Raw genomic sequence first — 16286 nt, forward strand, 5'->3', positions numbered from 1 at the left:
AATTTTGGAATAAACCAATACAATACTGAAATGATGTTTGCTTTTTTGCTTAACACATCCAACAGTTTTGACCTTGGTTAAGTAGTAATAATAATGAACCCAATAGTTATAGAGTGTTTAACATGAGCCAGGCCCAGTCTGCACAACCCAGGAGCTCCTCCATTCTCAGGACCACCCTGGAGGAAGGCACTAGACATTTCCCACTGTGCAGAGCCAGGCACTCTACATTAGTCACGGAGATGGAAGATGGTACAGGATATACTGCTCTGACATGATGGATCAAAGGTGCCCAAAAACCAAGTAGAATAGAAACTGATGAACAGAAACGTGGCACTAGGTAGCATGTGCACATGTGGCAAGAGGGAGAAGATGGCAGGCACAGCCAGGCCAATAGCTAGGTCCTGTGTGCTGCCTCCTGGCCCCAGTTCATGGCTCACCTGCTTTTAGCCCTCTCTGTGGGTGAAGAGGACACCCTTTACAGGACCCTGCCCTGCTGTGCAGCACCACACTTTGGATCCAGCACAATGGAAACCACTGAGACTAAAGAATCATGAAACCAAGCCCTAACCAGGAGAAAGAACGGTCATACCTCAAGAGGTGAAACTGGTCTGCATTTGCAGGGGAAACTGCTCCTGAGAAGAGGAAAGCAGTGTGTTCTGAACTTCCTACAGAGAGCAGAACCAGAACCAGCATGTTGAGCCTAACATAAGAGTACTTAGCAGCCAGGACTCCAGGGCAGCCTCAGAGGTCTCTGCTGTCCGCTGGAAACTCCTGGCATACAGCATGAGGGCAATCAAAAATGACAATCATCAGAAGCCAAGTAGGTAGGCAAGAGACTAATAGCATAAAGGCAGTCAGCAAAGAACATACCAAAGAAACAAAATCTGTTCATGAATTCAGCCTAACAAGGTTTACACTGTATCCTCGTCCCATGTGCTCCACAAGAAAGAAAAACCTCCAAGCTGACCAGGGGAAAGATCCAGGATACAGTGGGAGAGCTTTACTGGAAACAATGTCTCATCCCTAAAAAGGCACCCAGAGCTTCTCACCAGCTCTGTTGGCCCATACAGCTTCCTACATGGGTGCCCTGCTTTCCCTTTAGCTGGACCTGCCCACTCAGAAGCCTAAAGGTAACCTATGAGTCTTAAGTCTCATGGTCATATGCCCTCTAGAAGATTCTTAAAAAGTCCATGCTCTGAATGATTTCGTATCAACAGTTTCATTTTTTTTTCCTTGTAAGTCTGAATGGTTGCAGAGAACATGAATTCCCACATGTTAAAACATTGATATTCAAGAGTAAAACTTCAGTAACACTATTTTGAAGGGTGCAGAACCCTTCAAAATAGAAAAATATAAAAAAATATATTCTGCATTGTGTTTATAATAATAAATATGTGACAAATGAAAGCAATATGCCTCAAGTTGTCCCTTTGTCTGGGCCCCAGAGGTTATTCTACCACCATCAGAATCAGTATGGGCAGCCTTTGGTGGGGGTGGAAGAGAAGCCCTTCTGAAAGGGAAAATGTGCTCTGGAAGAACAAAAGTGCTTTGCACCAGGCTTATTGTAGGTTTTAAGTGAATGAGCTTACCACAGACTGCCCGAAGACCTGAGCAAGCTCCTCTGAGGCAAGCAGATCTCTTAAGAGAAAAGGGCATTCCTTCCCAATCAGTAAGAACACCTAGAAACAAAGTTGTGCAACCACACTGTGAGACAATGGATGCAAGAAAGAGAATTCGCTACAAAGCAGCTGTATGCACAAATCAAAGGTGTAGAATACTTTTGACAAAAATGTCATGATTTCATAATCACGCAAAAAAGAAAAACAATGACAATCTAGATAACAAATTATTGTATTTAATAGGAAAATAATAACTCAAATCAAGAAATCTTACAGGTGACTTAAGAATAGTTTCACATTCATACACATAATTTAATGGACCCAGTAACAAAACAGTTTTCTCACTTACATCACCTAATGCTCGCTCTAGACATGAGGTCAACTTCATTAAACTAAGAGAGATGGCAGGAGACTGTAGGCTTCCCAAGGCATCAAATATTTCAGGAAACAACTATTTAGAATAATATACATATTAGAACTCATTCAATAAGAATCATTTCTATAAACAATACTACTTATTGACATTTCAATCTGTGAAGATTTCAACTATATTAAAATGTTTTTGGTATAAGTAAATATTTTTATTTAACTATTACAGTGCCTAAAAGTCAAGAAAAACACTTTAATGCTCAGGGAGTTCTTTCAAAGTTTTTTTTTTTTTATTAGATGCTTATCAAAAACTATAAATCTGGCATAATTGTGAACTGAAAAGTCAAACATCTTGACCTATATTTCATTCCCACTATGATTAGGTTTAGTTCCTAATAAACAGATAAACATAAGGCAGCTCAATCTACACTTAAAAGAACTGCTACAAATACAGAAGAAATAATCCTCCTATTTCAAATTAGGAAATTCAATTTGTTTCAGAATTAGACTTGTTAAAAATACTGCTTTATGGTGGTCATTTAATGTCAACTGAAAAACAAAGAAAACCTAACAAAAAAGCAAAAACAAGATTTAGGTTGGACCCCAAACCACCTATCCTTCCTTCAACTCACCATTCACAAACCAAGCACCTCATCTCTGGTCTCCTAGCAACACCACACCACCTCTCTGTAAGGACTGTGTTCTGAAGTGGTCCACTTTTCTTCTGTCGCAGCATACGCAGCCCTGTACTAAGCACTACCCCCTGCCAACTCCTGGTTCTATGAAGTCCAAAACCTGCCTTTGCTCAAAGGGGTGTGTGGTTCAGCTCTGGTTCTTACATGGTAATTCATGGTAATTCAGGTTTCTCTTGCAACCCCCAAGCCTTCTGTGTAGCTAAAGGGTCCGATGGAGGAGATCGCTTCAAAATTGGCAAGTAATAAGGGTCTCCAAGTGATATTTACAGTCTTTTATTTCTAATGGTGTATAAAAGCCAAACCTCTGGAAAACTTGTCCACTGGAACCATGGTATATATTGAATTTCAAACTGCCCCTTGGTCAAAGATAAAAAGTGGAGATGGACGGCCTCACACACAGGGCCCAGCAGCCTTACGCTCGCCTGATAATCCAGACTCTGGTCTGAAAGGACAAGAATCAAGCTTCAGTACCACATCTCACACCAATCAATGGGAAATGTCTGAGCCATGAAAAGAAATGCTTTAATCATGAAATTTATACACAATCAATAACTGAACATACATAGATAAAATTAGCGAAAACAAATTACATGATGCTTATCTGATTATAAAAGAAAAATATATCACTAGTGAAAAATTTGCAAAATACAGAAATATTCAAATAGGAGACAGATATTTTATTCAGTGTCATTTCCTGTATGTTAGTTTACATTAAGTCACACTGTACATAATAGTCCTTACAGTTCCAGTTATCTAGGGTCAACTGCAGTACAAAAATGCTAAATGGAAAATTCCAGAAATAACCACTCATCTTTTTCAAACTGCATACTAGTTTGAGCAACATAAGGAAATTCTGCACTATCCCACCCAATCTCACCCCTTTGTCCGGCACATCCATTCCGCAGGCACTGCCCACTCACGTGTCACTCAGTAGCCATGTGGTTATCAGCTCTACTGGTGCTATCACTGCGCTGTGTTTCAAGGAACCCTTATCAGACATAGTGATGGCCCCAAAGCACAAAAGCAATGAAGCAAAGGAGGCTTCAGGGAAAGAAACGTGGAAGGACAACGAACTGGCACCCTGTGGCAGTACTGCAGACCATGCAGGAGAAGACAATGTATGCATAAGGTTCAGCACTATGCATGGTTTTGGCATCTTCTGGGGGTCTTGAAACACATGCCCCAAGGATGAGGGGGGATTACATTATAATAATGTAATCTGACTTTTTAAAAATTTTTTAAATTTGTAGATGGACACAACACCTTTGTTTATTTTTTTATGTGGTGCTGAGCATTGAACCCAGTGCCTCACACATTAGGCAAGTGCTCTACCATTGAGCCACAACCCTAGCCCCTGTAATCTGAGATTTCTAATGCCAATCAGTTGTTTCAAAACATATTTGTAATATAAATTTTTGTTTTTACTGTTTAATAAGTTTGAGGTTGAACATTTTGTGAAAAACACAAAAGGGTGAAAGCCTCCCACGTGGTGCCCAATTCTCCTCCCTGTTGCATCTACTGCTATTATTTTTCTGAGTATATCTATAAATCTATGCTTCTTTATTTTTCTCACTTAGCTCAGAAAGAATTCTGCATCAGATGAGCCTCCATTTTTATCAGGTCATAATACTCCACTATAAGCATTTATCATAACTTACTAAAATAGTCCTCTACTGCTTTATATCTGGCTGCTTCAGATTACTGATTTGTTTATTTAGTAGGACACACAGTGCTCCATATCCACAAGTGCAATTTTCTTATAAATCCCTGGAAATTGACTGGGCAGGCCAGAATACATTCATTTGCAATTTTTACAGATGTTACTAAGTTTCCCAGCTCATATCCTTCTCCCTCCAAATATACAGATATAAAATTTAAAGGAGGACATTTAAAATTGCTGAGTCTACCACTGGCCATTCCATACTCTTCATAGCAATGAATCACTCAAACGGTTCTCCTCTTGGGGTCTCAGACCTACCAACAGCCTGTCACCCAGCCTAACTCCTGAAAGTCCTGCCCACCCCAGGTATCCAGCCCAGGCACACTTGACCTCACACTTCTCTGTCCTCACCCTGCTCTTTTCAGGCTGTCTCCTTTTCAAATTTGGCTGAGGATGTGTTTTCACATAGTTTAAAGAAAAGATGCTGTGGCTAAAAAGGGAGACTTTATAACCAACAGAGCAACTGAGGTGTGGGGTACAAAGGCAAGCCAACCTGATCCTGCACAGCTCACACAGTCTGTGATTGTTTTCCAGCAAACTTCACCATTTTCGGTTACAATGTTATTGAAATCACAATTTCCTCTTACTTCAAATCCAAGTTTACAAATCATGTCATACACTGAGGGAGAAAGACATGTGGTAATGGGATCTCCTACTAACATCTGAAAAATAAAACATAAAGAGAGTGTTTAGCAGAAGAGAGTAATATTAATTACTTTATATCTGAGTCACAAGAAAATTTTACCTTAAGCATGGAATGTACTAAAGTCAGCTGCTCTTAACATGCTTTCTGAATAACAAATTTATTTTAAAGCTTTAAAGTAAATGTTTTTAAATCATCTTCTTGACCCTATAACTCAAAGAAGGAAGTTCAATGAGTTTTATGAATTATTCTTTTCACCATTTCTCATCAACCCAACATGCCCAGGGCTTAGCACTGCCCCTGGTCATAAAAATAAATAACCTATTACTTTAGCAGCACATACTGTCCTGTTCCACTATCAAAGAGGAACCACAGAAATTGTGGTATAAAGGTGTATTAAGAATTGTAATGCAAAAAAAAAAAAAAACCAAAACAGAGCATGGGCTTTGAATAGAAAAAAAAAGAGAAATCACAGATCTGGGTCTCCTGCTAGAATTCTGCCAGAGTTCTGCAACGCCCTCCAGCAACTCATGCAGGGACTCCAGACCTCAGCCAGCCAGCCTCTCCCACAGGCGCCCAGACCCTTCCAAGGCTTTCCCAGGAGAGCCCTGTGGCCCCGCCTCCACCCTCCCGCTCAGGAGCTCCAGGCTGCGCACCTCCCTCCTCCCTCTCAGAAAAGCCCTGTGGCCCCGCCTCCAGCCTATCACTCAGGGGACCCTGCGGCCCCGCCCCCACTCGCTGAGGAGTATCTGTGGCCCCGCCCCTTCCTCCCTCTGAGGAGCCTTGTGGCCCCACCCCTCTCTCTGAGCAGCAGCCCAGAGGCCTCGCACTCCCTCCCAGAGGAGTGCTGTGGGCCCTCCTCGACCCTCCCTCGGAGGAAACGCCGGTGGCTCCGCCCCTTTCTCGCCCCAGAAGAGCCCCGCGGCCCCGCCCCTCGCTCCCAGAGGAGAGTCCGGGGGCCCCGCCCCTCTCCGCAGAGACGGAGGCGTGGTCCGTCTGCGGGGACGGAAAAGCCCTCGCCCCTGCCCTCTGGGGGACGCACAGGCGCCGAGTGGGTGTCTGTCTCCTCTGTGGGAAAGCAAACCCTCTTCAGTCTCCCTCTCTCTTCCTCTCTGCGGGGATGCACGACCCTTGCCGCCCGCCTCGGCCTCGTCCGCGCCATGGCAGCACGCCAGAGGCAGGGGCGACCATGAGGACTGGCCAGCGGCTCGCGCAGTGCGCACAGCGTCCAGCCGTAGACGGGCCACCAGCCGACCCGCACACCCGCGCCAGGCACCAGCACCCACCCATTCCCCCGCAGCTTCCACCTAAAGCGTCAAGCCTCAGCAACTGCTGGGCGCAGGCCCGCCTACCTCCATGACTTCCGGCTCCGGGCCTAGGCCTACGCGAATGACGTACGCCTCTCCCGCGCCATCCGGGTCCCTGGCGCTCCCGTGGCGCCACTTCCGGCCTTGCGGGGCTCCGGCACGAGACTTCCGCTCTCGCGAGAGGGAGAAGCGTTGGGAGGCGGTCAGGGTGGTGGGTGCTGCGCAGGCCCCGCCTTCCTGCGGAGCGGAGCGGAATGGAGAAGCGAGGTCGAGGCGCGAAGCCATCCACCAGCCCGGTCCCTCCTGCGCAGCCGTCGCCGGGCCCCCGGAGGGATCGGAGGCCGAGCATGTTCGAGAAGGAGGCAGTGAGTGCCGCCCGCCCCGCCGGTCCTCCTGGTGCCGCGAGCGCCCTGGCCCGCCCACCCGACCTGCGCGGGCAGTTCCCACCTCCGAGTTAGCCGCTTTGCACAGAAGCGCGCCGTCGCCGGCCAGATGAGCATATGTGTACCGTAGGTACATGGGGGAAAGCTGGCAGGAGAGACGTTTGGAGTGCTGAAGAATTAGCAGCCTCAGAATGGAGGATGTATGCAGGGAATGAAATGAATATTTTCTGCTAGCTTGATATTAGTGGGAGCGTTCGTCAACTTTCATTAGTGGTAAAATACAGTATTTCCATATGAACAGATTTTGAAAATCATTAATATAGTTAGTTTATTGAGGCTTGGAGGGGGAAAAAATGCTCAAGGATACAAGACGTTAATGATCCAGAACCTGTGTCCTGGAACTCCTGTAGTGGTTTCTCATCACACCTACATCATAGAACCCATCATCAGTAGGATTCATATGTAAATACAAGGCAGAACACAAAAGTTCAAGATCATTCCCAAGTTAAAAAAAAAAAAAAAGTGAGAACTCACACACACAAACTCCTCCCAAAAATGCTAAGCCAGCATTGCAATTTCTAATGCCTGCTTGGTGGCTATCTTTTGCAAAGGAAGGAACAAATTAATAGAAGAAAAGTAAGTAGGCCACATTCACACAGAAATAAGACAAAGCAGAACAAAGCTGGGAATCTAATTGTGTTGCACTTAAAATTAATGTTCCCAAACTCTGCATATTGAAAACTTTCTATACTGCAGACAAGAGTGACTGCTGTAAACTTATTGCCTACTAAAATTGAAATTTGAATGAGTCTCAATTCAAGAGGAGAAGACATGGAGCTATACTTGCATATAGGCTAACCTCAGAATGAGGGGGACATGCACCAAAGCAGCTTATGTTGTAGTGGCACCCCCTCCTCCACCAGTGCATCTTAATTAAGCTTCTCTAGAGACCCTCATCACAATTGTTCTTATTAACAAAATATCAGCAAAGATCTCTGCAAAAGGGCTCCTATTTCCTCTTGCCTGCTCGGTCTTGCAAAAAACTAAATTTAACTGTGAACTTGATGGCTGTTACTCTGCTTTTGTGGTATAACCTGTAAAATCTCTGACTGTTCCAAGAACTGGGATGAAAAGCACTTTCTGAGAAGTCAAAGAAAAAATATATATACTTTTACGTAGACTTCTGCAAAATGTAAATCTCCCAGCCCCCCCCAAAAAAAAGAAACTGGGTATAAAGTCCAAAGAATTGCTAGACTTGGGATCTAGAGGAGAATTTCATGCGTGAACCACACTCAGGATCGGCTAGCTGCAGTCAATAAACCTGCTTTCTGAAAATTCCTTGGGTGTTCAGCCTCTTCTGTCTTATATCAATGTGATATGAATATGATGAAACATAATCTTTAAACTCTAGTCTTCTAGAGGTAAGAGATTTGCATAGGCCAGTAACAAATCATTCTACAAATGTTCATTACATATACATAAGGACACTGACTTGTAGTCATTTTTAACTTTCAAGTAGTAGATGATTTCCTTATTTCTGAGTATAACTTAGGGATCAGTTTAACCAGTATGAATAGCTCTTCAGCTGTCCTGCATTCATGTCTTTTCTCTATCGGTAGCACCTCAGTTTTTCTTCAGAGAACTAACTCATCCCTCATTGGAGAAAGTTTCAGTGGAATTGACAGCCACTTTCTTTACCTTGGAGTGAGGATGAAGCCCAGATTAGGCCAGTTAGATGTGTTCTTTGGAATGATACAGAAAAAATGATTGAGGTTGATCCAGATTGCAAATGCAAGCTGAAGAGCGCCCATGTGTCTTTCTGAGTCTAGTGCTAATCTTCTAGTCTACCAACTACTCCTGTATATTACATTTTTGCTTTACAAGAATCAATTTCTACTGCTTGTAAAGATCTAAAAATTTAGATTGCAAAAATTGATAGGCCTTGTATATATGCATTTGAAAACCTTAAACATTAGCAAATAGCATTGAGATGAATATTAATGACATTTAATGAGCAAGCTCATTTTATTCTGGGACTGTTAAGTAAGTTTGATGTAAGGAGATGCTGCATCAGTAAGTGAAGTAGTTAAACTCGTCTTGGATTAGTAGATACCAAAAGGTGGATCATATTTCTAATTGAGTCTTTTTTTTTTTTTTTGTACCAGGGATTGAACTCGGGTACTCAACCACTGAGTGCCCTATTTTGTACTTTGTTTAGAGACAGGGTCCCACTGAGTTGCTGAGCACCTCACTGTTGCTGAGGCTGGCTTTGAACTCATTATCCTCCTGCCTCAGCTTCTTGAGCCACTAGGACTACAGGCATGCACTGTTGTGCCTGGCTACATAATTGAGTCTTAAAAAATGAGTACAAAGACTGTTTCTTAAAAGAGTAAAATACTTTTAATAAAAGCTTACTAAACCAGGTGGCCAATCCTATACAGAAAGAAGAAATGACAGAGATGTAATTTTCAGAATAGTCTCAAAGGGTTAGTTTGAGAAAGTGCTTGTGCACCAAACCCATGAGAATCATTGCAATTGGGAGCTACTGTTAATAATGCAATGGAGTTATATCCCTTCAGTATATTGTAGTGAAAAGGAAGGTGGCACTTTACTAAAGAAGCACTCTCAATAAACTTAACAAAATGACCCTTTTTAATAGATTTGGGGAGCAAACAATGCCTCTTAAACAATTAAAAGAGGCATAGAAGAGGTGATCAAAATAACATTTGATGAACTTCTACTTGAAGCCAACTTAAAGTAACTCCTACCAGAAACTACTTGAAATGGTGCAGGAAATATATGGAGCATTTGGTTAGATGTCAGGTACTACAGGACAGAAATCTTGGAGAGAGGTAATGTGAGCCCCAATGTTGCCTCCACCTTACTGCCTGATGAGTTTCCAGGCTACCTTAAATAGCATCAGACCTCAGAGGATCAGAAAGAAAAGGTGCATGAACAGCTTGAGAGCTGCTGACGGTTTCCTTGAGTCTTCAGCTTAGTCTTTCAATTCACTTGGTAAGAAAACCACCTGAGATCAGAAAAAGCATCACTCAAAAGGAACAGAAGTGAATACATTGACCCACACAAAATAGTTATGCTCCCACCGATAAGAGCACGGAAGGTCCTAGGACTTTTCATGTCTTGGCATGTGATCAGTGTAGTGTTAAGTATATCACCTCATTAGTGGGGAAAACAGCAAGCAAATATCCAGATTTCCCTGGTCTCTCCTGGTGGAAAGCAAGACTGAAGAGGATCAAATCCTTCCCAAATCCCTACATCTTAGGAAAAAGGTAAACAACGTTTGTGGTAATACAAAGATAGCAAGGTGAAATATGGAGTCTGGTGTTCAAATAAATGTTGGTAGACTTACAAAGAAACAAGAAAAAAAAATCCCAAAATGAGAAGAAACAAAAAAATGGGCCCAGGAATCATACAAAGATAGGATACTAAAGTTGTTTTAATAACAAGTTCCTGTATTCGTTTTAATCAAATTGAATCATTATATCAAAGCAGTTAGGACAATTACATTCCAAGTAACCAAGAATGTAGACAATGATCAAGTGTGTCAAATCCGAAAGAGACTTCTATAGTTGACAATGCAAAAATACAGTGTCAGAGATGATATGCACTTAATGGAATTAAAAGAAAGAATTAGTGAATTTAGAAAGAAAATATTAGGAGATGGCAGTGAGCTATACTCTAAATTCAAGTGGCCTCATTCTTGTAATTTAAGTTTTCAAATGAAGAGAAGGGACAGATAAAAATATATTTGAAAAAAATGAGATATCTCCAAATATGAAAACAGTAAGCCCATAAATTTAAGAGTCTCAATTCCAAGTACAAGAAACATGAAAATCATGTCAAGATATACTTGAACTAATGATTTAAAAATGTAAAGGCAATTAGGAAAAACACATGTACAGAACATCAAAACAACAGCAGAAACAATGCAGTTGAACATTATCTTCACTCTAGAATTCTATAATTCTATACCTAGAATTCTATACCCAGCTAAAATGTTTTAAAAACAAAGAATTCTCATTTGCAGTTCTTGATATAAGGAACTAAAAGGCATTTCTCCATTCTAACAAGTAGTAAAAAGCTGAACAAACTGAAAAAATATTCTTAGATATGTTAGAGAAGTGAGGTTGTAGGACACCTTTGCTGCATCTTGAATTAGCGTGATGGACAAGTGATAGAATCACAGCACACCAGAACAGAGCCTGCAGACACCAAGTTCAGGGTGTGGAAACCTGAGTTGTAATTGGTGAATTGCTAGGAGTTAGGTGTTTTTCATTTTCAGAGTTAAAAATTCTAGAGGGACTTGGACATAATGTGGCCCTCTTGCTTTTTGGGGGATTTATCTCCAGAAGTTGAACCATAAATATCGCAGATTACTCCCTCATGCTTCTGGCAGAGGAACAAGCAAAGCATGGATAGGTAACATTTTTAAATCCACCAGAATATTCTGTTCTTAACAAGAGCTGCCCTCAGGAGGAACTAGTTAATTTTCAGAGTAACTCACTGAGTAAAAGGAATTCTAGCCCTTACTAGCCATTCTGTTTCATTTAAGGGAACGTGGGGGGCACGGTGAAATTCATAGTCCAGATGCAAAGGCTCACTAAAAACCTGATCTAATCATAGGACTATGTAATGCTTCCTTTCCTCCTGTCCACTACCATCAAATTACTGGAGGCCCATTGACAATAGTTCTTTTTACCGAGTCATGTATGGCTATAAAGAAAAAATTGAAAGGCATACCAAAAGATTAAAACAGATAAACAGATGGGGATTATCAGGAAATTTCAAACTGATTAATGTGTTGGGGAACATACTTCACAAAATAGCATAATAGATGAACAATGGAAAAAAATCCTAAGGACCCCCCCCAAATGCTAGAGCTCAAAACTTCTAAGAGAAATGAAGACTATCTTTCTAGGCTTATAACTTAACAATCTGGACACAGCTAAGGAAAAACCTCTGAACTTGAAGATATATCAATAGAAACCTCCAAACCTGAAAAGAGACTAAAAAAGAATATTCAAGGACTATGGTAGAGCTACAAACTGTGTAAGTTAACCACAACAGAAATACCACAAGAAGAATAAAGAAAGGAACAGATGGAAGTATTTGAGAAATGATAACTGAGAATAATAGTTGATACCAAAACACAGATCCAGGAAGATTAGGAAATACAGAGCAGGAAAAATGCCAAAAATGAACAAACAAAAAAAAACTAAAGCATATAATTTTCAAACTAGAAAAATTAAATCAGAGGGAGAAAACACTTAGTGAAGATATAATTATATCCACCTCTCAGAAACAATGCAAGAAAGAATAAAGTGGAGGGGAAAATATTACAGAAGAAGAAAAATCTAATGGAACTAAGTTTTCGTCTTAAACTATGAAACGGAGCTAATTAAATTCAAAGCAGAAGAACTGAATAAAATTGAAAACAGGAACTCGATAGATTTTTTTTAAAAAGTGTTTCATTGAAAATATCACTAACAGCAGTAAGCCTCTAAGCATGCTACCATGAAGAGAGGGCACAGGTCTGATATAAATACAAGAAATACTTGATGATAGATCTCGTGAACATGAAAAAGATGATGAAAGAATATTGTGAACAGTTCAGTATCCACGTGTTTGATTACATAGATGAAATGGAGCAATTCCTTGAAAGACACAATCTTCCAGATCTCACACAAAAAAGAAATAGAAAATATCAATAGGCCTATAAAAGTATGTTTAATTGAATAAAAAATTGAATCAATAAACTTCCAAAACACAAACCACCAGACCTAGATTGGTTAATTGATAAATCCTACCAAATTGTCAAGGAAGAAATTATTTGAATTCTCTACAATCCTTTTCAGAGGATAAAAGAAGCAGAAGGAGTGCTTTTTCATTTATCCTGTGAATTCAGCATTACCCTGATTCCAAAGTCAGACAAATACCCTATAAGTAAAGAAAGCTATAGACCAGTATCTCATATGAATATTGATGAAAAAAATCTCAAAAATATTAGCATCCTGGGGCTGGGGTTGTGGCTCAGTGGTAAAGCACTTGCCTTGCAAGCGTAAGGCACTAGGTTAGATCCTCAGCACTACATAAATGTATGAAATAAAGGTATTGTGTCCATCTACAACTAAACATTTTAAAAATTAGCATTCAGCATTATGTTCAAAGGATCATATGCCATGACCAAGTGGGATTAGCTCCTGAAATGGAAGGATTCTTCAACATATGAAAATCTGCCAATCATACATCACATAAATCAACTAAAGAAATATACCATGCATATCTCAATGGATGAAGAAAAGGCAAGTGACAGAATGCAACTTCCTTTCATCATACAAACACTGGAGAAATCAGGAAGGGAAAGCAACTAACAGTATTATCAAAACCGTGTATACGAAAAGCCCACACCAAACATCTTACTCAGTGGTAAAATGTTTGAAGTGTAAGAGGCTGAAAGTCTGTTCTCTCATATCAAGAGCAAGGAAAGGATATCTATTTTCTACTTTTATTTAACAGAACTGAAAGGTCTAGCGAAGCAATTAGGTAAGAAAAAATGTCTGGATGTTACAAAATGAAGGTCACCATTTTAATAGGCTATTAAGAGTATTCATCTGGAGCATACTAGGCTCTAAGTAGACATCTCCTTCATGCATGTGGATGTCAGAAAATGAAAATTGTGCCTGAAAATCATGGACTTATGTCAAATCAATTCAGTTTCATTATATTTTCAACCTGAGGCTATGAATGTGTTTTCTAAATAATTGTATTATTCAGAGACAAATAAAAGTAAAATATGTTTGGTGCAATGACGGATAATGTTTTCATCATGTTGGGGCAAGGATTGTGAAAGGTCTTCCTGATGCCCCTGTGCCCTAGCTGTTCCGTCATCCTCTCTGGAGGCCACTTTTGTTTCCAGTTCTTCCCATCTTTCGTGGTCTATTTGTGCATGTGCGTAAAAAGACAAGTTGTTATAGTTTGGGTGTGAGGTGTCCCTCAAAAGCTCATGTGTGGGACCATGCAAGAGGCTCAGAGGAGAGATGATTGGGTTATAAGAGCCTTAACCCAATCGGTGAGTTAATCCCTGATGGGATTAACTGAGTGGAGACTGGAGGTCTTGGAGGGCGTGGTTTGGGGGTGTGTATTTTGTATCTGGCAAATGGAATCTCTCTCTCCCTCCCCTTGCTGATCATCATGTGAGCTGCTTCCCTCTGCCACACTCTTCTGTCATGAACCTTGAGGAGTGCAGCTTGCTGCCCATGGACTGAGACCTCTCAAACCGTGAGACCTCAAATAAGCTTCTCCTCCTCCATGGAGGAGGTTCCAGGGGAACCTGACCCTGACCATCTCTGGTCAGTTCCTCTAGTCAGAGAGGAAAAAGGCTGACTGAAACACCAGGATTCATTTCTTCTGTTTACACCAAGTTGATAGCTAAGAGTAAATGTAGGATTTAGTTACTACGTTTTCATAACAGATTTTCATACGTTTTTTGTAACAGATTTTTGAAAATTGTGCCTGAAAATCATGGTCAGCTTTTCATTTTTGTGACCAGAATATATGAAAAGAGCAATTTATAGGAAGAGAAGTTTACTTTGGCTCCTGGTTTCCGAGGTTCAGTACATCATGAACCGACTTCGGCTCTGGGCCCAAGATAAGGCAGGACACGGTGACAGAAGGGCATGGCAGAGACGCGCCACTGAGGGCAGTCAGAAAGGAGAGGAGCGGTGAAGGCACTGGGCCGTGCATGAATCCCGAGACTTCCCCCAGTGACCTGCTTTCTCCAGCCACACCCTACCTGCCTAAGTTACCCCCCAGTTATTATCAGTCCATCAATCAGATTAAATAAATAATTATCAACCCACCTCATCAGTGGATTTATCCATCAAATGAATTAATCCACCCATGAGTTTACAACTCTCATAATCTAATCACAAACTCAGGGATTCTTCATATCCACACCATAATATTCCACCCTATCCTCCCAAAGCCCATGCCCATCACATAATGCAAAACACATTTAGTCCATTTCCAAGAGCCCCATAGTCTAAATAGTTCCAGCATTGCCCAAAAGTCCAAGTCCAAAGTCTCCTGAGACTCAGGTATATTCTTGACTGTGAATTCATGTAAAACTCAAAAGCAAGTTACATAGATCCACTCCATGATGTCACAGAGTAAACATTCCCATTTCAAAATGAAGGAACAGGGACAGAAAGAATGGGACCAAGTCAGTACTGAAACCCAGATACCATGTCTGGCATCTAGGGCACATGGTGGAATATGTCCCATCTAAAGGATTTGGGCAGCCCCACCCCTTTGGTCCTGCCAGGTGCAGCCCACATGGTGTCTCTCTTAGACAGGTTCTATCTGTGGCCAGTGTCATTCCTCAATCGTCATTCCATATTATTGGAGTCTCTTGATCCCAGTAGAAGCCACTGTACCTTCCGTTTTCCTTCTGCATCTTCACACATCACCCTCTCAGGGGCTGCCTGCAGGGAACCTGACCCTGTTCCACTCTCTATGACCCTGCACTCCTGCAGAACCAGCACCATACGGATGATACCAACATCTACTGCCAACTCAAGCGGTAGCTTTGCCCTCTTGGACCATGACAGCAGTGGCTTCTAAGTGCCTGAGTGGGAAACAGCTTTCTAGGCACCCCTATGTGAGCAGGGTGCCCCCAGGCTCTCTTCTCAAAGAAGTCTTCATTTTCGTGTTCTTGAGCCTACCATTGGTGTGGTCTTGCCAATTCCTGAGATATTCCGGAGACACCTTTTCTGTTGTCTCTGTGCGAAGTACTTGTCTCTAGTGGTGGTCATCTCATCAGCCACCACAACTTCTGTGGCTCCAGTTTTATATGCTCTTTTCTGGCCAAATTTCAATTTTAAAAAATCTCTGTCCTCTGCTTTCTGCTCCAAATTCTTAGAGTAACTGGGATAATAAGCCAGAGCAATACCCATGCCAGTGCCTGAATGATATGCTGCCTTGAAATTCCCCTCCAGACTGGTCAGTCCGTCACCTTTAAACTCAGACTCACAAGAAGTCTCAGGACAAAAATGTAGACCAGTTGGCCAGAATGTGACACGAATGGCCTCAATTTTCAATACTTCCTGACCCCCTCTCAAACGTCAAGAACACAGTCTTCACTGTCTGCATTTTCTCTCAGCATTTTCTGCGTTCCCACCAGAATCACTCATTAAGCTCTGCTTTTATAAAATGCTAGGGCTTCTCCAGCCTGCATCTCCAAACTTTTCCAACCTCCTCCTGAAAACTGGTTCCAAAGGCTTCGAAACACATGGTCAAGTTAGTAACTGCAACAACCTCATTGATCAGTGCCAGTTTCCGTGTGAGTTAGCTTAGTGTTGTCATGACCAAGATACCTGACAAGAATGACTTAGAGAAGGCAAAGTCTGCTTTGTCTCACAGTTTCAGAGGTTCTTCCCATGGTTGACCAACTCCATAGCTTTGGTCCCAGGCTGAGGCAGAATACCATGGTGGGAGGGCAAAGCAGAGAAAAGTGTTCAGTTCAGGGAAG

The 16286-nt window shown here is 41.7% G+C and overlaps 1 protein-coding gene across 19 annotated transcripts in view; it reads right to left on the bottom strand.

The window, feature by feature from the left end:
- Window positions 1-6887, bottom strand: part of Ermard (ER membrane associated RNA degradation) — a 47052-nt gene extending 40165 nt beyond the window's left edge. For 9 of the 19 annotated variants that reach the window (XM_078018663.1, XM_078018662.1, XM_040283610.2 and 6 more), the window contains exons 1-5: window positions 6399-6542; window positions 4897-5065; window positions 2986-3125; window positions 1969-2070; window positions 1590-1679 (exon numbers count right to left, since the gene is read on the bottom strand). In XM_078018663.1, coding sequence (XP_077874789.1) covers window positions 1590-1679; window positions 1969-2070; window positions 2986-3125; window positions 4897-5065; window positions 6399-6404 — 507 coding nt within the window. In that variant the 5' untranslated portion in view covers window positions 6405-6542. The other 10 variants (XM_040283615.2, XM_078018668.1, XM_078018669.1 and 7 more) reach the window with 9 other exon arrangements.
- Window positions 6888-16286: the final 9399 nt, after the last annotated feature.

This window comes from Ictidomys tridecemlineatus, chromosome 8 (genome assembly GCF_052094955.1).
Source record: "Ictidomys tridecemlineatus isolate mIctTri1 chromosome 8, mIctTri1.hap1, whole genome shotgun sequence".
In the NCBI taxonomy this organism is placed as follows: Eukaryota; Metazoa; Chordata; class Mammalia; order Rodentia; family Sciuridae; genus Ictidomys; species Ictidomys tridecemlineatus.